The sequence below is a fragment of the Thunnus thynnus genome, chromosome 12, assembly GCF_963924715.1.
Source record: "Thunnus thynnus chromosome 12, fThuThy2.1, whole genome shotgun sequence".
Classification (NCBI taxonomy): domain Eukaryota; kingdom Metazoa; phylum Chordata; class Actinopteri; order Scombriformes; family Scombridae; genus Thunnus; species Thunnus thynnus.
The window spans coordinates 16807089-16833267 of NC_089528.1; the positions used below are offsets into that span (position 1 = coordinate 16807089).

General features: G+C 40.2%; 1 protein-coding gene across 3 annotated transcripts in view; it reads left to right on the forward strand.

Annotated features, from left to right (window-relative positions):
• Positions 1-26179, forward strand: part of LOC137194230 (laminin subunit alpha-3-like) — a 54909-nt gene that overhangs the window by 4112 nt on the left and 24618 nt on the right. For 2 of the 3 annotated variants that reach the window (XM_067605921.1, XM_067605919.1), the window contains exons 3-28: positions 5691-5808; positions 7837-7955; positions 8053-8223; positions 8885-8985; positions 9891-10006; positions 10749-10867; positions 11372-11462; positions 13546-13677; positions 16392-16442; positions 16575-16622; positions 17803-17937; positions 18716-18850; positions 19249-19383; positions 19631-19683; positions 20197-20296; positions 21186-21238; positions 21368-21473; positions 21638-21737; positions 22517-22673; positions 22934-23081; positions 23614-23756; positions 23885-23988; positions 24203-24359; positions 24727-24890; positions 25012-25120; positions 25216-25313. In XM_067605921.1, the coding sequence (XP_067462022.1) occupies positions 5691-5808; positions 7837-7955; positions 8053-8223; positions 8885-8985; positions 9891-10006; positions 10749-10867; positions 11372-11462; positions 13546-13677; positions 16392-16442; positions 16575-16622; positions 17803-17937; positions 18716-18850; positions 19249-19383; positions 19631-19683; positions 20197-20296; positions 21186-21238; positions 21368-21473; positions 21638-21737; positions 22517-22673; positions 22934-23081; positions 23614-23756; positions 23885-23988; positions 24203-24359; positions 24727-24890; positions 25012-25120; positions 25216-25313 (2963 nt within the window). Of the gene's footprint in view, positions 1-5690; positions 5809-7836; positions 7956-8052; positions 8224-8884; positions 8986-9890; positions 10007-10748; positions 10868-11371; positions 11463-13545; positions 13678-16391; positions 16443-16574; positions 16623-17802; positions 17938-18715; positions 18851-19248; positions 19384-19630; positions 19684-20196; positions 20297-21185; positions 21239-21367; positions 21474-21637; positions 21738-22516; positions 22674-22933; positions 23082-23277; positions 23417-23613; positions 23757-23884; positions 23989-24202; positions 24360-24726; positions 24891-25011; positions 25121-25215; positions 25314-26179 lie in introns of all 3 variants that reach the window. The other variant, XM_067605920.1, reaches the window with a different exon arrangement.

A 26179-nucleotide genomic window follows, 5' to 3' on the forward strand; every position in this document is an offset into this window, starting at 1 on the left:
AGTTCTGATTTGTGTCTGGATTGATGTCCAAAGGACTTTATGTAACGTCTAAGGCTGTGGATTTTTTTCTGTTGGTGACAGGTGTTTATTGTGTTGATGATGGAGCTTTGCGTGGTGGTTTTGTGGCTTTAAATGGATTCTTATTATAGAACATCTTGTTGTTTATCTATGATTTATAGGTTGGTTGCTCAACAGGTGATGATGTTGCGTATACTTGCTTTTCACTTTCTGGAGAATCATAAGACAGGAAAGATCCTTGACTGAAAAAGTTGGAAGACGGAATGATCTGGTTCAGGTTAGTGCAATGGCTTTGGCTTTTGCTCACAGATCTGCAATCGTCAAGAGACAAAGCTTCCAAGAACTCAATTTTAGAGACATTCCCCTGGAACTTAATCCCCTCTCTTAGGGGTCCACCTCCCACCGAAGTTGGTTTGAATGTTTTATTTGCAGCCGTCGCCCCCTTTTGTGTTAGAACCCTTCTAGGCGGTATTGTGTGACATCCTTTCTGCGCTCTCAGACTCTCACAAAGCTTTGGTTCTTTTTAAGCCCTGCTGAAAGTGACCTGGCCTTCTCTTTTCACTGCATAAATGGATAGAAATAGAGAGGTGGTGTAATGTGGTGGTGAGAAAGTACTTAAACAGAAAACACTCACACACACAAACACACAAGTTTTAGACTGAAGACATTCCACTTTCCCTTGACATCTCTTGCTGAATAGACATTCAGCTACAACCACGCATGATGCTTGCATGCATGCATGATCTTGTGGAGACAGATTCATTATGCATGGCTGCACTGCATCCTTCCAAATATATATATATAGATATATATAGATATATAATACAACATGTAAAGGCTATAATCCTGCATTAGTTGTAAATATGTAAATCAAAAAGAGCAAGAATGGAGTAGATTGCTGTTAAAAATTGAGTTTATCCTGCTGTTTACATACAGTATGCCTGGTAATAAAGATTTGATCATACAGTGCAGCTGGCTCAATCTGACCCCAGAGACAAGATTGACTGTTAGACATGTCCCTATTGCTGTAGTGACGATAGAGGTGATGTAAGTGCCTGTATTTAGCCGGCTGCCTGGGGCGCCAGGCCAACCCAGCAGATATTTACTACTCCACCAAGAGCCACCTTGTGCTAGTTAGCGGTAGCAGTCTGGCCGGGAAAGTGCATCACGGGTGACTGTTGGACTGCTGTTCCTCCTAAATCTGGAGTGTCGATGTGGAAAAGCTTGAGGGGTTTAACGTGGGATCACTGACGCAGTGTGATGTGTTAGAGAACAGAAGTTTTCCTAGACCCATTTGATAGGCTGTTTCATGAATAATATTACATGCATCAGACTGCTTTCATTTGAGGTCACTGATAGATGTGGGAAGAAATACTGGTATAATAGGAGGTATAATATTGCAATGTTACACATCTTGTACTGAAATGTTAATATACCATCATGCATTTAGCGCAGAGATTTCAAAGTTTTTAAGGAGTTTCTTTGTCTGCAGTCAACTGTAATGAAGATTTATAATTTAACTGAGAGAGAATACTTGTAATAATAGTAAGTTCAAAATTTCTTTAATTTATCAATTCCAAGGCCTCTTTGTAAATCATGATAAAACCTAAACACACTGATGCTCAATGCTTACATCTTATTGCCCAACTTGTTCTCTAGCTTTTGTAACGGTTTAATAATGACATCTAATAAATAGGCACGCATGTAGTATTCAATGCAGAAAAGCGCTCAGACAATTCTCGAGAAGCAGCCGCACCTCAGGCTTTTACAATGAGAAGATTGCTAACAAGTAGAAACTTGTAGGCTATATACTGTATGTTTTCTGTTGCAGTTCTTTTTTGACTTTTAGCCAACTGCTCTTTGTTGCTGTATTACTAATTCCGTCATGGAGACGGAGAAAAATACACCAGACTACCCCACTCCCCTTCCACCGTCCACCTGTTGCACACAGACAAACAGTTGTACATTGCATTGTTACAAAGTGGAGGGCAACTGCTCCACCCCTCTGGGCTGCCGTGTGTTCTGTCTGGCAGAGCTGATCCACTCCAACAGAAGGTGATGCCTCCTCTCCTTTGAATCGCATTCCTCTGATCTAACATCAGACTCTCAGGGACTCACGCAGATGGCTTGTATCTGTCAGGATTGTGATTTCACTGGTCCTCTTGGCTCTGTGGTGCCTTCTGGTTGGAATTTGGGATTAGGATATTCAATATCTACTTCTCGACTGCACTTGCTGAAAATGTACTTATGTACGTTACATTGCCAGCTTACATCTCATACCTGTTACACATTACGGTATTGTAGATAAGATTGAGATCCAAGATATTAGATAGTTTCACTGTACACCATAGACACTACAGTTTCTAGTAGAAACTCCAGTGGGAAATTCCTACTCAGTCCATTTTACATTACACTCCATTTCATCAACACAAAGAGATTATGATTGAAGGGATCCACGTGGCAGGCACAGCAAGGAGAATAACTAGCAAAGGGTCACGCAACCTCACTTTTTTTTCTATATTTATGATTCTTTTTTTTTTTTTTTTTTGTGAGTGTGAAACACTGCTACCCTGCTCTATTACCTGAAGTGCAGGCATGTGTGAAGTTAGAGAGCAAAAATCCTATGTGAAGCTGCACGGCTGCTGCAGTTCACACTTAAGGGTGCACATTTGTCACGCTTGAGCTGTCACACACACACAAACAGGGCAAACCAGGGGTCATTAATCGAGAAATGATAACAAACATAAATACACACTGGTCATAAAATGTCAGGGGTCAATGAATTTAGGAATAATGTTACTGTGTGTGTTTGTCAAAATGCATTTGCACATTGTACATTGCTACAAGTGTACTGAGAAAAGGAAAATGTTAATATGCTGTTGTTAAAATGGTGTTTGGTCACGAGGGACTAGGTGTGCTGTTGTGTCAATTAGAAGGTTAAAGGATATCTGGAAACTTTATACCTTGTATATGTGCCATTATTATAGGGGGTCAAGGTCAGGAATTTGAGATGGGGGTAGAGAGTGGGTGTCAAACAGTCCATACCTGTCCCAGCTCAACCCCTGACCTTTTTGACACCCACCCACAGCCTCCTACACTAAACCTCCTGGCATGACACTCTTGTCTAAAGCCTGAGGCTACAGAAGCAGGGAGGGGCAGAGGATGGCTCTGTACAAGTGTTATTCCAAGTGTTTTTGCCACAAGCTTGTCAATCTGTTTCATGTCTTTGTGCGCCAGTGGAATCCTGCGCTGGTGTGCTTAGCATGCCATCACGATATTTCATGCTCCCTCCAAACAATACGTAGGTGCTGGACATATTTCAAGAGTGTGTGTTTAGACTGGCAGGACACAGATGGAGAGTCAGGCCTGAAATTAAGCAAAGCTGTGCCAAGACAGGCCCCATCTTCCAAGATTATGTTGTCTGTTTCTGACTCGGTTTGTTTCCGGAGGATTCTTCCTACCATCACTCAGTTACTGGCATCAAGTCGGTATGAGATATCACAGTTAATAGCATCACCACATTAAGGCTAGATGAGAATCAATATTCAAGTACTTGTTTTTTTAAGTATGACTTTAAATTCTTTACAGTCAGAAAGAATAAGTATAGCGGACAGAACAGTATTACCATTGAGTCTGTTGGGATTATCTTTCACATTTGACAACAGGCCAACTAATGTACCAGAACCAGGGTAGAAACAATTCTCTATGGGTGATAAAGGGCTTTGTTATTCTTGAGAAACTGGAGAATGGTTTGTAGTTACCATCTTTATCAGTTCTCTATCCATGACAAGTGGTGGAGAAGATTTTCACTGCTGTGCGTTGCCGTCAATGACAGGTTCCTGAAAGCATTGGCATGCTCTGCTTTGGGGGCATTAGGAGGGAAGGGGAATGTGGCGCTATGTTTGGAATCTGAGATGGGTCTGCATGCCAGCCAGCACGTCTCTGGCCCCCCTACCCTTTTTACCCCCCATCCCACCCACCTGCCTCCCTTCCCTCGGCCTTCCCCTTAACGTCATCACAGCCCGTGTGAACTGAACTTCCTCCCAGTCCTCAGCAGAACCAACATATTGATAGTAGGCAGCTCAGCTCTGCAAAGCTCTGCTTCTGTTTTTAGCAGGATGACAGCCCACGTCTTGTTTGGGTGTGCCATTCTTCTTTTTTTGTTCTTGGCGCATCCTGTTGCATGTGAGTGGAAGTGTACACTGATTAATTTCAAGACACACCCCATTTAAAGTGAGGTCAGATTGAGGCATCTAAAGCTATTTGATTTTTGACTGTTTTGCTTAATGGCAACAGTGATTAAAGTACAATCAAATAGGCTATTTCTGATTTGCATCCAAATTATTTTGTTGTTTGCTATAAGAGATTGTTGACATTTAAAAAAGGTCAGAAAGTTTTCCCGGTGCCCTCTGAACTCTCTCACAATCCATCAGTTCAAGAGCTACTTGAACTTCAGGCTATTACCTCTCAGGGTTGGGGGGAGGAATCCATCAAGATAATTGTGGATCCTTCTTGACACAGTCCATGGCTCCACAGCAGAGTCTCTGCTGTGCTTTACTTTGCTTTGATATGTTAGCATAGCTGCCTGCCTCATGCAAGGAGAGACAGAAACCTGAATGTTACAAATGCCCGCTGGGGTTTTCATCAAGGTGCTGAGGGATGCTAGACGAGTGTGGGCCTGCCTTCATACATCTCAAAGAGAGACAGTCTATAGAAATGTCTTGTATTTAAAGAGCACACAATATTCTAGGTTCAGTTTTCATTCATCACTTCAATCCTGATAGCAGATTCCATTTAGCAAGTTTAGCAAATATGCCTACAGTACCCTGTTTTTGAGACATGTTAAATGTTGCTTTAGGATCCCTGCCAGAACTGAAACTCTCTTCCAGCCTCACAAAACAAGACAGGGGTGTGGTGGTCAGGTGTGGTTGCGGCTTTTTATTGACACTGCAGGTGCCACGTGCAGGTTGGTGTCACAGGGTTTAAATTCCAAACCATGCCAAGTCCATGCCAGACAGTAACAAAGAGAGCTTTCATTATCACAAATTACCTTTCCATTGTACAATGTTCAGTCAAGCTGAAGTCACCCGCTTTTAGGGCTTGATGATGATGTCGATGAACTGCAAAGAAAACGCTCTGCACTGAATGTCACGAGCCTGACAGAAAGCTCAGTGCTGGCAGAAACAATCACTGACACAATTTTCTGCCCTTGTATGGTTCTGATGGGAGGCGGAGATAGAGAGTTCAGAGAACAGATGTGGATCATGTGGGCTTAGCCGATGTCTTTTCACTAACCTGGCTGCACCTGCACCACTTTTATTGACTCTCTGCTGATATATGTTGGTGAATTGTTTGTGCTTTACTATATGGCCACACAATCTTAAAGTAAAGCTGCAAGAACTTAAAAGAAGCTCAAAACAGGAAGTCCTGATTTTGATTCACTGAAATGGCACATTAAAATCATTAGTTCTGTGATGATACAACAGCCAAGCTGATGTTGTGCTCTGGCTTTCATAAGAACGGAAATAAGAGTATTGTCAGAGCAGCTGGCCAAGACTGGGGCCTTACTTAATAGAGCAAGTACAGCACAGGAAACAAAAACATTTTGCCAAAATCCGCCCTGAACTGTGACTACCTTTTGTTTATCCTGCTCTTTGTGTTCTGGTGTTTAGCTCTTCCATGTTGCGTACATCCTCATCAAGTTTGCTAATTCACCTCGTCCTGACCTGTGGGTGCTGGAGCGCTCCGTGGACAACGGGAAAACCTACACTCCCTGGCAGTATTTTGCACGTAAGTTCTCATATAGTATTTGTCTTCATTATATTCTAAAAAAGAAAACAAGTGTTTCTCATTACTTGTTTTATGACTGAAATGAGTTGTTGGTCAGATTATAGGCTAGAAAATCAGCTAAAGTTTCTAACACATATGACCAGTCTTGCACCTTGTAAATACATCTGAAATGCATGTTCTTAGTTTTTGAATAGCTCTGCAACATATTCTTGTAAATAAATGCCACTAATCTTTATTGCCAACTGTATAACACAATAGTGATTAAGATCATCCCCAATTTCAGACAATTTCTGTTTATAGCACTTGGTATCAGGATTTTTCTTCAGATGTGACAATGGTGTTTGGAATAAACAGAAAGAGATTAGAAAGTGATCTCTAAAAAGTGTAGTGCAAAAACACTACAGCAGCAACCACTCATTAATAAAATCCTGTGAAAAACACAGATTTGGGGGGATTATCAAGTATTTGGCAATGAACAGATCTTAAATCCAGCTTGTTCATCATCACACTCTGACGAATGGGCTGTGTCTGAAATCACTCCCTTATATACTCATTCACTACATAATAGACACTAAATAGTTTATTCAGTAGTGAGCAGCAAATCAAGATTTTGGACACAAACCAATCATTGCCATTTTTTGTCCTCACCATCAGCTGTAGAGTCCCGCAATGGTAATTTTCACATCTATAAAATGTCAAGCATTGCATTGTGGGACTGTTAGTTGTTAGTGCCATTGTGGAATTTTTGAGGGCACTATATAGTAGATATATTTACATGCTCAGCATTCAGACACTCAAATAAAATGGCGGAGAATAAATATAGTGCACTATATACGGTAACAGTCAAAAGTTTGGACACACTTTCCCATTGACTTGAATGAGAAAGTGTGTCCACACTTTTGACTGGTAATTGAGTAAATAGGGAGTGATTTCGGACGCAGCTATGATCTTTCTCATGGAATACAGTTTGACATGTTATTAAAGGAAAACCACAGGTGTCGCTAATAATGTTAGTGATGGCTCAGTGTCCCAATAAGCCATGACAGTGTCAGCATGTGCACTACCAGAGCCCCAGAAAAGGCACCAATTAATGGAATTATTATTATTGTAATTATTTACACCTGTGCTTTTCCTGCTATGAGAAGTCAAAATGTCTGTTGTGAAAAAGGCCCATTTTGAAAATGGATTAAGATTTGTTTACAAGCACTCATTTAATTCTGGCACAGTGATCAGCCTGCTTAAGACAGTTTAAGACAGGAAGAGCGTGTGTTTGTGGTATTTGAAACAAGATGGATAGAGCAACATTCTAACTTAAATAAATTCCAGGATTAAAAACTTCATGAAGTTCAGAAAGTGGCAGGTGGTTACTTGCAGTCAATATAAAACTTAATTACTAGGCCTATAATGCCATATCTTGTCCAAGTGACTCTAAACTACATACTTGAATACATACATAAATAGATTTGCTGAGTTGGCATATCTGAGTCACAATGTCTCATATCTGGGAGGCACCTGTGCACACAGATTGCCGGTAAACACACTATGAATCATCAGGTTTACAATCTCAGAGTTTCTCTTTGCTATCAACTTTGCTTGATCCAAGTTATTGTTTATTCAGGATCTCTTAAGTTTTCAGAACAGACTCTTCATGATTCACTGATTCAGATTTAAGTTTTGCTTTTGAAAGGAAAAACACCCATTTTAATAAAAGAAATTTCACATTTTACATATTTCACTTATTCTTATATAAACCCATATTAATTCATTTAGCAACACAACGTGATTCATGAATATGAGGCTTTTTGGCAGCTGACTCTTAAACCTCAGATGTCAGAGCGTCACACAAGCACCTGAACACAACATTAGGCAATGTTTCATTTACTTGGTACCGCTGTGTTATATTAATTGGTGATAGAGAATATCTATACAGAAGCCTCTATGGAAATGTCATTGACTTGTAATATGCAAAATGAATAAATTGCAAGTTGACAAATTAAAAGTCTTTTCTTTTCTTTCCCTTGTTGGCAGATTCAAAGCATGAGTGCATTGAAAGGTTTGGAAAGCAGCCCAATGCTCGTGCAGTAAACGATGATGACCAGCTATGCACCACAGAATACTCTCGGATAGTTCCCTTGGAGAATGGAGAGGTAAAATATTATGTCAAGTAGCTACACTGAATCAAAATCTTAAATTTTCTGAGGTATCAAAAAGGAATCTCTGTGAAATGAATGCTGTGTTGTCCAGATTGTGGTGTCTCTGGTCAACGGAAGGCCAGGTTCCAAAAACTTCACCTACTCACCTGCCCTGCGAGACTTTACAAAAGCCACAAACATCCGCTTGCACTTCCTCCGCACCAACACCCTTCTGGGCCACCTCATCTCCAAGGCTCAGAGAGATCCTACCGTCACACGCAGGGTGAGGCATAAACTGTACAACCTCGCACTAAGGTGCGATGCTATCTGACTCTTATCTCCCATTTGGGCAAGTCAAATTTATAGCTCTGCACTGGTTTATTTATTGCTCACACAAACTCACTCCCTGCTCATACATTTATCCTTGTCGAGGCCCAATGCCAGATCTGTGTGTTCAGTCATCATGATGATTCCCTCGGTAGAGACAGCTAAGATGGTTTGGAAAGCTTCCATAGGCTGCAGGTGTGGGATATGGCACTTACATGGCACTCCAATAGCCTCAGAGTGATGGGGCTAAAACCTATGTTTTGCAGTTTTTCTCTGAGTAATGGCTAAAGATATTCTTTCACATAGCTGTAGTGAAACTGTTTAGATTGTATTGTTAAGTAAATCTCTTGTAGATGTTTAAAATCAGTATATAGTATAAATTAGTCACTGTTGTCAACTGTCATTCATATCTTATGAACTTTTATTATGCACTGATTCACTCCATAAAGCTAGCCTTAGCTCATGGGTCATGGTTTAAGTTTGTTATTGTCAACACGTGTGACTCACTTCTACTGCCAAGGAAAACTAGATAATGTTGTGGGTGATGAGTTGCTGATAACACACCTTTTACCTTGAAATGCTGCTGGTAGTAAAATTTTTTAATTATTTGTTGACAGTATTACTATAGTATCAAAGACATCAGTGTGGGTGGACGCTGCGTTTGTCACGGACATGCACAGATGTGTGGTGGGAGTCGTGACACGGACAACCCAAGCAGGTTAGTAATGCTCCTTATCTTCAGCAGGGCTATAAATATTTGTTTCAATACTTTTGTGTGGAAAGTTCTGGTTGAAGCATATTTCATCATTAATTATGGTCTGAATCTTATGAGCTTATCAAAAGTTAACTTTGAAGAATAACTTCAAACAGTAAATCCATCTCACGCGTTTATTCATTAACAGAGTTAAATAGACATTTTGTACAATGGGTCCCACTGTGTATTTCTGCTGTCATGTGGTGAATTAATGTTGAAATAGAAGAAGAAAAGACCACAGAGATGCTGGCAAATGCTGAGATTTGAGTGATAGTGAATTGTTCTGAGAAAGGACAATTACCTCATATGTTTGTACATTGACATCACTATTGTAAAAGACTGCAGCTTATTTTAGTTACTCTGATTACTGACCATATTGCTGTAAATGGATGGTAAAAGGACAAGATGTGATAAAGTGCTGCTTTGAACAACAGTAGCTCTTTGTATTCTGAGCAGCTAAACAACAGAACAATATAGGACTCTTGTATGCTTAATGTTGTATAGTGAATTGGCCATTTTAAGTGAATGTACCCATTTACTTTCTAGGCCCAGTAAGAAGCTGTTGCTGTTTTCAGTGAAAAGGTTATGATATGCTACTTGAGCGGCACAAAGCAGCTAAAGAGACAGACATTGCTATCAGGAGTTTATAAAAATATAAACAGAGATAAAAAAGGAGCGTGAAGATAGCACTGGAGCACAACTCCAAATGAATGCTAATGTTGTTCCGTGTCTGCTGGATGTGCTGCCTGAGCGGTTAAAAACAGTTAATGCAGGTTTAAAGAAAGTTTAGGGCTTTTGTGCTACCAACACGATATACATATCAGATTCTGAGCATCACTAAACCAAGGTGTTTCATTTTCTCTCTTCAGACTCCAGTGTGAGTGCCAACACAACACCTGTGGTGACTCATGTGACCGCTGCTGCCCGGGCTTTAACCAGAAACCATGGCGTGCTGCAACTTTTGATAGCCCCAATGAGTGTCAACGTAAGTGCACAATGCTTCCTCCAATGTGTAAACAAAACCACACTCTGCTACTACTCACGCTGCTGGCTCCTTGAATTATGACCCCCATAGAGGACTGAAATGTCCTCTTGCCTCTGATATTTAAGCCCTGTTGTGGATGTCCTGATATGGTATTGTAGAGAGCCTCAGCAAAGAGTTGAGAAAACATTCCTCATGGTGTGTGTGATAAATGGCACAGTGCACAACTAGCTCAAGGATAACTGCTTTTTTGTCTGCTTAGCCAACTAGTCAGCCGGCTAGCCAGGCCCCCACCGGCCCACCAGATAGTCCCCCATGCCAGTTTATCAGTGATCTATCCAGTCAGCCAGCAGAGCCTGTGTCAGCTGGAATCTAATTGCTTTGGACTGTTGACAGGATTTTCCCTTCATGAAATATGACCTTATAGCAACCACAAAAGCAAAGAGAGAAATATGAAGAAGACTTGTAATCCAATCGGTGCACTCATGCAGTGGAAATGCACCCTAACCATTCATAAACATTAATGAGAGGCTGGAGTTGTATACAGGAAGAGGATATGCAGTCTTGTTTACTGTGGATTTTATAGTTTCTCTTAATGCTTAACCAGACTTATCACTTGGTTGAATGAGTAGCTTAAGGTCCTTAAATACAGATGTGGGAGTCATTGGTAATTTGCTGAGGCATATAGAATAATCTTGTGTGTATGTGTGTGTGCGTGTGTGTGTCTCGGGGGTTTCCTCCTCAGCCTGCCAGTGCTTCTCCCATGCCTTTGACTGTTATTATGACCCAGAGGTGGAAAAGAAGGGAGCAAGTTTAGACACCTTCGGCAAGTACGACGGAGGAGGAGTGTGCATCAACTGCCAGGTATGAAGTGCATATCAAGTCTAAACTGATTCCTGTGTGTGGTTGTAGGGGAGAAGGGGGGTATAAAAAATGAAGAAAAATTCCTCATGTGTATATCTTTATGAAGTCCTCTATAGAGCATTTCATGTTGCACCATTTACTCTGAAACTTGTGCAGACAGGATTGTGAGATCACAAACCTTTCTATATTCTTAACACATTTTTCTCTCACCAATCAAAGAATACATTTTGTTTTCTGTAGTTTTAACCCTCAACGTCAATTAAGTGTTATGCTAACATGATATCTTTCTGGAATATGATAGGGAAGCAGAGAGTATATCAAAGTGCTGTCAAATTCAGGATGCTTACAAATCCTAATACATCGATCTGCAGCAAGAAACTAGAGTTTCTACTGTACAGAGTACATAGGACTCTTCTGCTCGTCTAATGACATCTTCTGTTGGGCAACCATTGTTAACTAATGTGTGAGTTATGGCTAACACATAATTTTTGTTTTCTTCTTCAGCACAACACTGCTGGAGTTAACTGTGAGAAATGCCTTGAAGGCTTCTACAGACCTTATGGACTAACTCCTGAGTCTCCTATAGGATGCATACGTGAGTCGTGTTTTCTGTTTTTTCCTTGAAACACTTAAATGCACATTTTTTAATGCCATGTACTTAATTTTTTACTTAATTTTAAAAATTGTTTTAATTGTTATTGCTACTAGTTTATTTTTTCCAGTAGCTTTTCTTTACAAAAGCTTTGCTTGGGAAGTATCTGAGAGATTCAGGAAGTTTGTGGAAATTTTAGCTAGATGTATGCAGGCTTATATTCTCAAGACTCAAACTTGGGAATTAAAGCTGCTTCATGTATGTGTGTTTGGTATTTTTCCTTATTCTATCAGGGAATAGGTGTGGATCGAAATGATCATTATATCTCTTGACATATTGAAAAGGACATATAAATATGACCTACCCATAAATAAACATGAGTTACAATGCCCATCGAGACAGCAAGTGTAGAGCAGTGTAGTGAAACATCTCAGCAAACATATCGATGTTGAATAGATGTTGCTACTGTGGTGTTCTGCACCAACATGAAAGGCTTAGTAAATATGGCACTAAAAGGGGTATTGAGACAAGATGCGTAGCCCCGATAGCTGTAACCAGCGTAATTTGGTGAAGTCTGTGGCAAAATGTCCTTCACATATCAGTTCAAAAGTATTTACTGCTTATGACTGTTTTAATCAAGTTTTGAAAATTTATGGAAGTGCTACTTGTTTGGGTTTTTGCTGTCTTGAATAAAGACAGTAGACTACATATTGTCTCACTGTGTAGGTGTTTGACCTACAGTATGTATGACTAACAAGTGAAGCCAAAACAGCGTTACATTCAGTATTCTTTTTAAGACAAATGGCACCATTGCACAAGCACCACTGGCACCACAGCTTGTCTTATTGCTAAACTGGGCTCTGCTCTTGTTTACATTACTTTAATGGTCCATGGCTGTTCCCTGCCTTATAAATAGCTGCCAGTTGTGTTTGGACATTAGAAAGTAGTGGAATTAAACTGGTTGCCCTGAGCGCTTTGAAAAGTAAACCATAGAATCCACAGACACAGTTAAGTGAACTTAACAGCGGAAAGTGTTCATTTAGGCAAAAACAGAGTCAGTTAAGGTTTGGTAATCATTTACTTTTGAGATCCCTCATTTTGAGATGATGGATGGTTGAACGGTTTCTGTACTTGTTACTGAGATTTTATGTTATGCACAGGAAATGTCTTTTTGCCATACAATAATTCAATTATTCTGTGCTCTGTTGATTTGCATTTATGTCCATGTCAGTGGTGGAAAGTAACTAAGTACATTTACTCAAGTACTGTACGTAAGAACAATTTTGAGATACTTGTACTTTACTTGAGCATTTTATGCTACTTCATACTTCTCCACTACATTTCAGAGGGAAATATTGTACTTTCTACTCCACTACATTTATTTGGTAGCTTTATTTACTTTTCAGATCAAGATTTGACACAATGGATAATATTACAAGCTTTTAAAACACGTTGTTTTTACAAAAAACAGTGAGACACTCATAGACATTTCAGATATTTATGAGTTGTTAGCAGCTCCACCAAATAGTGATTTTTCCATATAAACCTCTCACATGGTTTAGAGAAAAAGTCCAAAAACTGAAAACAGATTTGTGTATCAGAACTTTATCTTATTTCCTCTCCCATTAATCATCTCATGACCCCTCAGATTTATTTGGTGACCCTTTGGAGGGGCCCAACCCCTAGGTTGGGAACCACTGGATTAAACTAGCTAAGTGTATATCAAGTAGTTGAAACTAGCTCCACCTCCAGCAGCTACAACAGTAACATGCTGCTCTAACACTGATGCTTTACTATTAATAATCTAATGATGTCATATATAATAATATATCAGTCAGAGGGACCAAAGCACTACTTTTACTGCAATACTTTAACTTCATTTTGCTGCTAGTACTTTTCATACAGGACTTTTACTTGTAATGGAGTATTTTTTACATTGCTGTATTGGTACTTTTATTTCAGTAAAGGATTGAAATACTTCTACCGCCACTGGTCCATGTTAGTCCACATCAATGCATCTCTTGACTTCAGCGCATGTTTGTATGTATATATATTCATCTTGAATTAAAATATGTGTCCCCACCAGCCTGCAGGTGTAATGACAGGACTACAGCCGGCTGTCAAATGGGGTCTGGAAGGTGTATCTGCAAACCACAATTTGCTGGAGAAAACTGTGATCGCTGCTCTGACGGACACTATTACTATCCTGAGTGCATTCGTAAGTTTAGTTTTGCTTAAACCTATCAAATGCTGGAAATCCATTTTGTCTATAGGGATGAATATGGTAGTGATGTCATACAGATGAGCAAAATCTATTAGCTGCAAATAAAGACTGTATCAAAAAGGAATGAACAATAATGTAATAAAAAAACTTGTGTCTTACTATTTGTCCAGGGTCAGGTGAAACTGAACACACCCTTTGATGGCTGGAATTGGTTTCATGTTCACCATTTTTTTTGAGCTTTTTGTGTTGTCTGTCAGTTTTTCCCTTCAGGGGAACTCATCTTATTTGAAAGAAGTATGCCTTTACTGCTGCAGGGCTACATATGGAAGCAGGGCTGCCAAGTTTTGACTTCAGCTTCTAGTGAGATTTGGTCGGGGGGGCTGGGGAGGGCGGGTGGGGTGTGGGTTGGGAGTGTGGGGGACGGGGGGAGGGTGGTTCTTTAATAGTACTTATTATTGTTCATAATAAAATGAGCATTATTCATGGTCAGTTGACTCACTAGACCTCTCTCTGGCCTTATGTATATATACATATCCATGGCCTTATATATCCATGTAGAGATGAATGGGACATCACGCCAACAGTCTGAGTGCACCAAAAATGATTTTAACCTCCTTTTTAACATTTTAAAAGACCGTGAAAAGTCTGTTTTTATGTCTGGCCTGATTCCCACGCTTGCTTGCGCAGCTGAACGCTTTAGCCGCATTCTCAACCCTCACACCTGGCTCCAGTCCACATGCAGATCTCACAACATGGATTTTATTGATAATTTCAACTTGTTCTGGGATCATGCCTCTCTCTTCAAAAGAGACAGGATTCATCCCATCCAGCAGGGTAGCCAAATCCTGTCTGCTAATATTCAACATGTAAACTAAACTCACAACTTAGGGCCCAGTTATATCAAACAGTAGCAAAAAATCTAGGAATTTCATTTGACTCCAATCTTACATTTAATAAACAAATAAATGCTGTTGCTAAGTTGTCTTTTTACCCTCTTAGAGTTTTAAGCAAAGTCAAGCACATGTTTTCTTTCGGTGATTTAATGTCATTGCTCTGGTTACCAGTGAAATTTAGAACCGTTTGTAAACGGGCTGACAACAGCAACATATATCAGTGACCTGATATGTCCTCACTGTCTCCAAGAGCTCTGAGGTCATCTGATAAACTGCTGTTTTCCATCCCAAACAGTTGTTTGAGGTGTAAAGGTGAATGTGCTTTTTCTGTGGCTGGGCCCAAGTTGTGGAATTGCCTCCCTCTCCATGTTCGATCAGCTCCCACCATCAAATGTTTTAAGTCAAGGCTATAGACCCACTTGTATTCTTTGGCTATCTAGATGTGTTTATATGTTTTTTTCTTTTTTCCTTTTCTTTATTTCTGTGTGTCATTTGGAACTGCTCTGTACATTTTTTCTTCTATGTAAAGCACTTTGGTCAACTTGACTTTACTTATGAACCAACACCTTTTTCATAAAAATTTTTCTTTTTGTTAATTTATGTTTATTGGGTAACATTTCAATATACACTGGATGTATTACACATATTTTTCTTCAAAACATAAGATAAGAAAGATCTATGCTCCTCACCATGGGTGCTCCTGCATGGTGCTGCTGTTGTGCTGTGCTGCTCTGTCCTGTCTGTCTGTGCGCTGTGTCCTCTTTTCGCACTGCTGTTTTTGACTGCATGAGAAAATGGACGTGTGGTGTGAGAGCATGTGGAAAGTGTCAATTGCGTGAGTCTCACCGTCAATGCATGAGACTTGGCAGCCCTGTAGAAGGATTTATGTACATGCTACAGTATAGACTATGTTTATTGTGCATTCCACATGCCATACCTCCATCTAAATAAATAGATGCAGATATTAGACACACAGGGAGAGTTTCCCCATCTTCTCTCATTCTGATCTAGCTACAGACTCAGGAGTCTGCAAGAGCATACTGATAAGCTACCTGGTCTTTCATCCTTTTAAGTAATTTTCATTTTTTCTACTAGGGATTTTCTGTCTTTGATTGACATAAACCTTGTTTAGATTTGTGTGTGAACATGCGGCATTTAGCTTCTGTGTACCTTGAACTGACATTCATTGTTTTCAGATAATGAGAAAGATTAATGTTAGTTTTATAAAGTCATTACACAGAAACCAACAAATCTGCAGTCTGCCCCAGGTGTATTGTTTCTTATGTCATATAAACTTAATGAGAAACAGATAGATTTATTGCTAGATGTCATTAAATCTGGGTCTCTCAGCTCTAGGCTGTTAGCCTCGAGATAGTAAAACAAACTAGTCTAAACATGTAGAAACAGTTATGAGTAGGCTGTCTGGGTTTCAGGGAGGTTCTTCTTTGCTGTTTCATGTCACTGTATGAAATCTGCATTATCAATTAAAGCAAGACTATTTAACTTTTTTCACGGCCTCTGTGGCCACAGGTAACAATTACAAGATAATGGTAAATGCTAGAACATAGTGTAACAGTAGCACAAGAACAGATGAGTCGGTAGCCAACAGAATCAGTAATGTCAGTTACACAACAATATCTACCTACAGTATGCTAACATTAGTTAACATTAGCCATCTTAAGCTACTGGTCATACCAGACCAAGAAAGGCTGTGGCAGCAAAAACCCTGGGTGCATTGATTTGAGGGAGGGTGTGTTACCCTTCAGTAGAGTTTCACATCAGTGGAGGTCTTAATTTCGTGCCTTTCCTTTGCAGGGTATCCTGTATACCAGACAACCACCAAATCTCCTGCAGGGCCTATTGTGGGTAAGTTCATTATATTACAGAAGATTTTGCAGTGTTTCATACCACAGTTTAGCCTAACAGGCATTTTTAAACAATATTTAAAATGTTGTAAATGTCAACCCTCTCTCATCTTTTTTCTTTCGCTCTGTATAGGGCCCACTGCCTGCCCTCCGGGTTATTTCGGCTCTCCCAGCTGTCAGCGTGAGTGTGATTAGACCTGATATGTTGTGCTAATATAGAGGTGTTTACACTACTATGCAATGTTAATTACTTTTATTGCTTATCTGCATCTGCATTTTATGTACAAAAAACACTATTGATACTGTATCACTTAAAAAGCTTTTTTACAGTCCTGTCCTGTCCAGTCACATTCTACTCTCAGGCAGCCCAGGTTGTTAAAGAGGGCTTTAGAGGACTGTGTAAAGCACCACATAGTCTGACTGGGTTTTCTGTAGAGTTGAATGTTACCAACATGTGGCATAGGTCAGTCAAGAAAAGGCACGAAATATATATAGGCATGACTTAAGGTCAGACCATGTTTGTAGGCCTTATGAAAACAGAACTGTCAGTATATACAGTATTATGTTTGGGTTTAACTGGATTATTAAAATACTGGTGTTATATATCGTCAGAATGAGTAAATCTGCTGCTCAGTGACAGCAGATCTCTCAACAATTGCTGAGCATAACAGTTTGATAGACTTAAATTATCATTTCCGTCACTGGGGATTTAAGATCAAGTGATCTCTGTCCTCTCATGATAGCAATAGTCATTTGGGACTGTTCAGTGAGAGCTAACCAGTCTATTATTAGTTATGTCCCCTGTTCTAAATTCCCTTTTCTGGTTTTCTTAAAGCTGGGAAACCCATTGTTAGTAATATGGCATTTCAATTAAAACAAAGACCTTCAACCCTTGGCATTTTCTGTTTTAGAATTTCTCAGAGGATGTAGACAAACAATGACTTTTCCTTAAACTTGTCATCTCTCATCCCATGACTTGACCGAGAAGGAATTTCATCTGCAGCCTTTCAAAAGCTGATTTTAATGTTTGGAAGCAGCTTAGGGGCAAAGAAACTGTGGCAATCTCTCCAGTGGCTGTCCTGTGTTAGTGCCAAGTCTATTCACATACCAATACCAGGCGAGGCTTGGCAAGACATGGGCACCAGTGTAGCCTTACCACTGTGTGCCACAATATGAGCAGAGTTCAACTGACACAAGTATTTGTCATTCCTTGTTGTTAAGCTGGACCAAAGAAAGCTCAGGATCATTTATCAACAGGATTCAGGGTTCAACAGGGTCACTTATTTGAATTTCTATTAGTTAGGATTAAATTAGTTTAATTGTATTGTTAAGATAAGCATTTGCTATGTGTTTGTGCGCAGAGTGTATATGTGACTACAGAGGGACCGTGCGTGGCGTGTGTGATGCTTCAGGACGCTGCCTGTGCCGTCAGGGTGTGGAAGGGGAGGGATGCGAGCGCTGTCGACCAGGATACCACTCCTTCCCAAACTGCCAGGGTGAGAGAAAATCGCCATGCCAGTGAGCGGTGACCCCCCACAGACTGCAAAAACACAGCCTCATCAGTGTTAACTCATCAGAATGATTACAAAACATGACCTTTCTTTTGAACGAACTGGCCACAAGATGTTACAATGTAGATGTAAACAAAGGCGGCAAACCAGAAATGAAAAGGGGGCAAATGTTTTGAGGTGGCGGCGTAGCCTGTAGTGATATTTCGGACTAATTGCAGACAGTCACACAGTAGGGGTTGGTGTGCAAAGAATTTGAACGGTTTGGTCAGCAAGCTTGTACACGCTGTAGAGCCTGTGCTTTATTGCTGCACAAAGTGCGCTTTTGCCTGCATGAACCTGTTTGCACTAGTTTCTGGAGCAAGTGTGATTTGTCCTTCAGACAGGGATTTTTTGGACATTTCAAAGTCTAAGCTTAAAACTTTTGACACTGGAAGTCCAAGGTTTAAAAATGACCACAGCCAACAGAATTCACTTCATCTCGTTTCTTTTCATCACTTCATGTAACTTTATCAAGAATTATCTTGAAAAATTATCTAAAATAAAAAAAAAAAAATCTTGCTCACACATCCTATACATATTAATGTTTTTATTTAATTTTTAAGTATGATTTTTTTTTTTAAGAGATTTTTGCTTTTTAAAAGCAGCCCGCAGCAGATAAAATGAATTATGATTTATTACTTTGGATACTGATGAGAAATAAGGAGTAATGGATTAGGCAAAATGGAAAAAATAGCAGCTCACAAACTTGTTTCTCTTCCTCCAGCATGTCGCTGTGGTGGAGCCGGTGTGGCTAACAGTGGCTGCAGTCCAAGTGGCCAGTGTGTTTGCCTCCACAACTATGGGGGGCAGGAGTGTGACACATGTGCACCAGGCTTCTATGGATACCCTGACTGTGCTGGTAAGTGGATTTGGCTTTTTATGTCCACTAATGCAACTACAATAGATACACAAATTAGATGTTTATGACCTCTGCTGATCTGAGAGCTTGTGGAAAAAATGTTGCTGCTGGTTTCACGGGGCTTACTGTGGCCTATTCTCATGACTCTGTGGAGCAAACATCCTCATTCTCCCACAGTATCCTGCACAACCCTATGCCGTCAGAAAAATTGATTTATTTGATGTATTCTGGGTGACACAACATTTCACAGAGAGTCTTCTTCCTTCTAAGGAATCACATTCCCAAGAATAGACAACTGGACATCACTTGAGGAAATCTGATTCTTGAAACAGCACATGTCATTTTGAACCCCTCTGAAACATTTGAAGATCTTACTTCTACTTATTTCCTGTCTCCAGCCTGCCAGTGTTCACAGGAAGGCTCATATGGCAACATATGCAACCCACTGTCAGGTCAGTGCCTGTGTCTCCCTGGCGTGGTGGGTCAGCAGTGTGACCACTGTGCCTCTGGACTCAGGTTCCCCCATTGCTCAGGTAACCACATCAGACATCACCATACTCATAAATAGAAACATTTTGGGACTGAGACAGAAACAAGAGTTATCATTTATATTAACAATATAATGTTTTATGGTAGGGTTTGGCAAGGTTTTAAAGTTGTTTAATGTATTAGAAATTCTCACTTTATTCACCTTTAATAGTGCATTGCAGAAAACAAACCATACAACTAAGACTTACTTATGTTTTTTTTCTTCATTGTGTATTCGTTCTGTGCTTCCAGCCCCCATCAGTCAGTGTAATCCAGCCGGAACTGAGATCGCTGATCCTCAAACGGTATCCAATCTTTAATAAACTTTAATTCTTTGTCTGTCACAGCTCAACCTTGATCATGTTTTTTTACTAGCCTTGATAACAGAAGTGGTCACAGTCTAAATCCAGCACTACCGGCACTCTTTGGGTGTAGATTTACATGGAATAACGGTCCTATCACTGCTAAAACGTCATCCAGCAGATTTTCACAAGGAAGTGTTTTTTTTCCCTGAGATATACATGCAATTAAAATAAAGGAAAAGAGACTTCCTTCCATTTTGAAGAGGAAGAAAAACAACAACATTAAGTAATGCATGGCTGTTTCAGGGTTTAAGGAAGGTCCCTTTCACCTTTTATTTTGGAACATATCCTATGTTTAGAAGAAAGGAAAACAGCAAATGTCCAGTCATTCAGAAAACTGGCAGTGTAGTACAATATGCAGACAGAAACAAATATAGCTTGGCTTTCATCAGTAGCTTCCAGACTCAACAATCTTATGTACCAGTTATGTCACTGGCTTCTTATCTGTTGTTTCAGGGCTCCTGCCGCTGCCTACCAAACATAGAAGGAACTTTGTGTGACAAATGTAAACCTCTATACTGGAATCTGGGAACAGACAACCCTCATGGCTGCATAGGTAAATGACTGGAAGTCTATTATTCACTTAATTTTATAAATGATACAAGTAAAAGAGAAAAAAACAGCTAAAAATCCCCCCAGTCTCATTTTTTTTCTCAAGGAGTATTAGTTCTGATCACTGACCCCATTTTTCTCCACAGTATTAAATCTCCAGTAGCAATCTGACAAGGTACTGATATGGGTCTTGGCCCTTCTTACCCAGGGGATATGTCAACATACCCCTGTCAACAAGGCCGGATCTGCCTTCCTGTCCCACAGAGGGAAGCTGGGGAATAACACATTACTACAGGCAAATTCCTAACTGCTCTCAGTGTGGAGCTGCAATTGAATCTGTGAGATTTTAAACTGTGACAGAGCAATAATAAGAATTCAGTGGCACATTAAAAATTTGAAATACCTGTGGACCTCTACTCTGTCCCTTTTCAACCCCCACAAGAAGCTAACCGTGTACTAATCCACTGAAATATACTTAATATGGGAATAATAAGGTCGTTTCTATTATCAAACCAGTCAGGGAACAGCTTCAGGCTTTGTCCAGATACCTGTCTAATGTTACAGTTCTGCTCTTTAGCAAGAATGTTATCACTACCACACTGCCTGAAGAAACAAGAAGGGAAAAAAGAGCTTTTAATATCCTAAGAATGCCTCTGGTTGACTGTGGCCGGACATTGAGGGGAAGTTTTTTTTTACTCGGTTGAAAGCAAGTAATGGTAGTAAAGCTCCTCTGGACCTTTGATGTGCAGACCTATGAAGATTGAAGGGTTTTGTGCTGTTGTGTTTCACCCATGAAAGTGACAAAATCCTGTAATCAGAGTCTATTCACCGCAGATCCCCCCTTTCATATCTCATAACCTTTTCACTCTCTCTCTGTCTTTCTCTCATACCAGAGTGTCAGTGTGATGTGAAAGGGACCCTGAGTGGTGTTGGGGAGTGTGAACAGGTGAGTATTTCATTATTGCATGTGGTGACTGATATACATTTATGAGACTAATTTCATTACTATCAATTCAGTTTTGACTCCGCCAGTCAAAACTTTGTAAAATTTGCTTTTGTTTTTATGTTTGTCTAGAGAAGTGGACATTGTTACTGTAAGCCTAATTCATGTGGGCATATGTGTGACACCTGTAAGGATGGTTTCTTCCTGCCCCAGAAAAAGAATTATTTTGGTTGTCAAGGTGAGTCATCAGTGCAGATTAAACCTAAGCCATTCAAACATTACATTTTATTGTGTCCTTATTTCACAACATGAGCAGGCTGTTATCTTTAAGAACCTGCAGCAGATGAACATGAGTCTAGATTATTCATAATCAAAAATAATGACTTATTTTTCTATCATTAGGTTGTCAGTGTGATGTAGGTGGTGCCATTGACATGGCCTGTGATGAGGAGTCGGGACAGTGTCGGTGTCAGAAAAATGTAGTTGGCCGGAAATGCACAGAGTAAGACGTTTCTGACTTTAATGTTTTAAAGAGGATGTATTATGCTTTTTGTGATTTTCTATTATCTTTATACTGTTACGATGTTGGATGTCTGTGTTGAACTTGGTCAAAGCTCCAAACTTGAGATTAACGTATGTAAAAATGCTCCCTGCAAGTCAAAAGCCCAGGCCTCAGCCTGCTCTGAACTCTTTGTGTGCAATGTTACCTCTACTTCCTCCTCATGATGACATCAGATTGCTCGCGCATGCCCACAAACGGCCGACCGTTCTGTAGTCTTTGTCGCTAAGGTTGAGACTAAAGTTGTTCCATGGGTTATTCGCGTCCACTCACATATTTTGGATCGGATTCTGGCTTGAACATGTACGGATGTATTTGAGAAGTTGACATTTAAAGTAAAGAACAAGAAAAATAAGTGAAATCCTCCTTCTATTGTTAGTTCACATAGCCTCCCGAACTGCCAGAAGTCTACAGAGGGGCAGCTTCTGGAAGCTAAGCAATCAGAGCAGAGTGGGCTCATCCGGAGGGGGGGCTTAAAGAGACAGGAACTAAAATGGCCGGTTACAGACAGGCTGAACTGAGAGGCTGCATAAAGAGCCAGTATAAGATAAATGAAAAATTTCTTGAACTGTAAATCATGCAGATATTCCAGTAGAACCCCAGAATACCTGGAAAGACCTGGAAATATGCATGATACATTCCCTTTAATACATTTGCAAATAAAGACAGTTATCATTACTGCTTCACTTTGTTTTCATTTGAAACTATATGTACCTCCTTAGGCCAGCACCAAGCTACTATTTCCCCACTCTCCATCAACTGAAGTTTGAGGTGGAGGATGGCACCACACCAAATTCCAGACCAGTGCGCTTCGGTTATAACCTCCAAGAGTTCCCAGATTTCAGCTGGAGAGGTTATGCTGTAATGTCCTCTGCACAGGTTAGTCCATGCTTAAAATGCACATTCATGTGATTATACTGATCAATCATGACTGGAAACAATATATTTTTGGGGCTATCTATCTGCCACTTTAATAACTTCATAGCTTCCTTTTTCAGTCTATTCTTAAAACACAAAAAATCTTTTGCTTTTGCCAATGCACAAAAGTCCTACTTGAAGCACACATCTCTCTTTTATGTCAGCGCTGATGTGGGAATGTGGACACCAGCTGTCCTAGAACTAACACTATCTCTCCTCAGCCAGAGGTGATCCTCACGCTTACCCTCGGCTTTCCTGGCCCTTTCCATATTGTAATGCGCTACACCACCCCCAAACATAGGGGGAGAGCACGAGTGAGAGCAAAGATCTTGGTGGTGGACGAAGCTGGCTTTCAGTCTTGCTGTGACTGTAAGTGAAGGGCTTCATTTGGCTGCATTTCCTTCTCTTTACCTTGCTCGCTGTTTGTTGATTAACCCTGCTCTGTTTGCCGACCTGCTTGGACCACCAGACATGATTTTTAACATTTCTCTTCAAGTAACCTCTCCATTGCTCTCATTACGCCTGTGCCATTGCAGTCAGCAGTTTGTCACTCTCATCCCTGCAGAGTGAAGTCAGAGTAACAGTGCATGTTGACCCAAAAGATGGGAGGCAGCACTTATTCCGTGTGGTTCTGCGGTTCACTAACCCAAGCAGCACCAGTGTGACTGGTAGCATCAAGGCTACCAATGCCAGAGGCACTGCAGGTAACGCTGCCTCTGACAGTGACTCAACTATTATATTTTACCATTAAACCATCAAATCTAACCCATCATGAAAGAAATCAAAGAACTAAATGATTTCCATCGTTGCATTTATTTCTAAGCTGGTGCATGATGTGTTATCAGTTTTCTGTGCTCTCAACTGTGCATGTGTGACATTATAACCATTTCTGCTTCTGCAGGGTCAGAGCAGAGTAAGGAAGTAGTATTCCCTAGGAGTCCTTCCCCATCCTTCCTCACTGTCCCAGGAGAGGGCTTTGCTGAGCCTTTTACATTGACCCCAGGGAAATGGATCATTCACATAAAGGCTGAGGGTGTTCTGCTGGTGAGTTCCATAAAGAGGACAATGATGTAGAATTTCATGATAATTCCTCTGTTTGTGTCCTAACTGAAAAAATAGTAAGTGTGCCATGGACTGAATACTGAAATACACATTGTCACTCTCACTCTCAGGACTATTTAGTGCTGTTACCTCAGGATTACTACGAGGCACCACTGCTGCAGGAAAAGATCACCCAGCCCTGCACATACTTACCCACCGCAAACAGGGACACAAAGTAATTCTTAAAATTTTCCGCTCAGTATTTTTGAGGTCTAGCTCTGTGCAAAATATACCTCAACATTAAACAATATGCTGAGGAATGCTTTAAAAATACACTCCGCTTGACCTAAATTCAACATCAAATGAAACATGATGATTGTATGCTTATCTCTTATCAATGTTGTTGGTGGTAATCATAGTTTCTGCCTCTGCCTGTCTGTGTCTCTCAGCTGTCTGTTGTATAAGCATGTGGCCATGGATGGGTTTAGCTTTGTGCTAGGCTCGCAGGGAATACTCTCCAACCGGAACGGGCGCAGGAAGAGACAGGCTCGTGTGCGACGTCCTACGCCAGATCACCCTGAGATGGCTGCTCTCAATGGGAGACAGGTGGGCCTGGAGTTATATTACAATACAGTTAATAATTTACCAGAGTTTGGTTTCAGTATTGTAGCAATCACTTTTAACACATAAAACACCAAACTATATAACAGACTGAGGTCCTTGGGCAAGTCACGTGTTCCAAAATCCAGAATGGAACCAGGTTATTGGGCTTTTGGCACTGGGACTATGGAACTACCTGCCCAATTAATATCTAAATGTTTTAGATTCTTTTATTTAGAGTCTTTGAAAATGCTTTTACACAATGATGGCTTTTTACTGCCCATATTTCTTGTCTTTTTGTTGGAGTTTAATTGTAATTGTTGCATATGTTCCATGTAGAGTCACATTGTATGTTCTTTTATGTGTCCTGTAGTCTCAGCTCCAGCTCAGTCTACGTGTGCCTCGTCCCGGTCTATATGCTCTTGTCCTGGAATATGCCAGTGAGGTGGACAGTGTCCAGAATGTCAACATAATCATCAGAGGCCAACCAGGCAGCCAGATCCCAGCCAGGGCCAACATTTACAGTTGTGCCTACAGGTGAGTCCTGTATTTGTTGCACCATCTTATAAAACAATGCTTGTATTTTATTGTTAATGCCAACATCACAGTCTTATAACGTTGCAGAATATGTATTTTTTTAAGCCGTTTTTTGTTGTAGCTTTTTGTGCCGGAGTGTGGCGGTGGACAACAATAATCAGGTGGCAATGTTGCAGCTTACTCACAAGACAGAACTTGTACTGCAAACTTCCACAACCTCGTTCCTGCTGGTGAGGGAAATGTTTCCACAGAAGTATTATCATAGCTTATAAATGAGAGAACTGAAGACTTTTTTTAAAAAAAATACATTTGTTTTTGTCTGTAGTACAAATTGTATGCAGTGCCTGCAGAAGAGTTCTCCATTGAGTATGTGGAGCCCAAGGTGCTATGTGTCTCCACTCATGGCCGCTTCTCTGAAAACAGGTAATTCACACTGAGTATATCCAGTCGCATGGTTTTAATAACACAGTCACACAGAGATTTTTTTTATCACCCATCAAAGTAAGCTGCAATTTAGGTTTAATGTTACAAGACTAGACCTTTGTTTTGTGCTTTTGTTTTGGAGTATGGAGAAACACATCTGTTTTCCAGGTGTGTTTGCATGCATTCCTCCAGCCAGGCAAGGTCACTCACCTGAGGTTGAACTTAGGGTCAAACCCACTTTCACTCACCCTAAATGCCTAAATGTACTCTCACTCAACACCTAATGAGCAGGTTAGATGGTACACTCACACATGTGTTTACAGCTGTCAGAGTGCAGTCCTGTCATTTACTGTGCAATTCACCCCCAGACAGTTTAGAAAAGAGGTTTCCAGAAGGCCAAAATATGTTAAGAAAGAAAGAGTTAGAATTATCTTGAAAGCAATGGTAAAACTTTTAATTAAGTTTAGTTGACTCACAAATAAATATGGTTGCAAGGCACAGACCACAGTGATGGTTTAATATGCAGTCGACTGTGTATGCCTTTGCGTGTTTGTGCCCTTGAGCAAGTAAAAGGTTTTCCTTTGCATTTTGCTTGGGTTTTCCTTTTTATTTTGATTCACTTGATTATTCAGATACTTTTTGACACTTTTCCTATTTGACAAAACTATTGCTTCCTTGAAAATATTTGACACAACATTAGAGATCTTACATATTTTGAAAAGTAAAGATACTAAGAGTAGAACAGGTTTTGTTGTGTACTAAGACCATTTATAAATCTGGGGGGAAAAAAGCACATTTGAAGTAAGTTTTGATCAAATATTGGAGAGAAATGAGGAGGAATTAAGATGTAGAATCAAATGGAAATA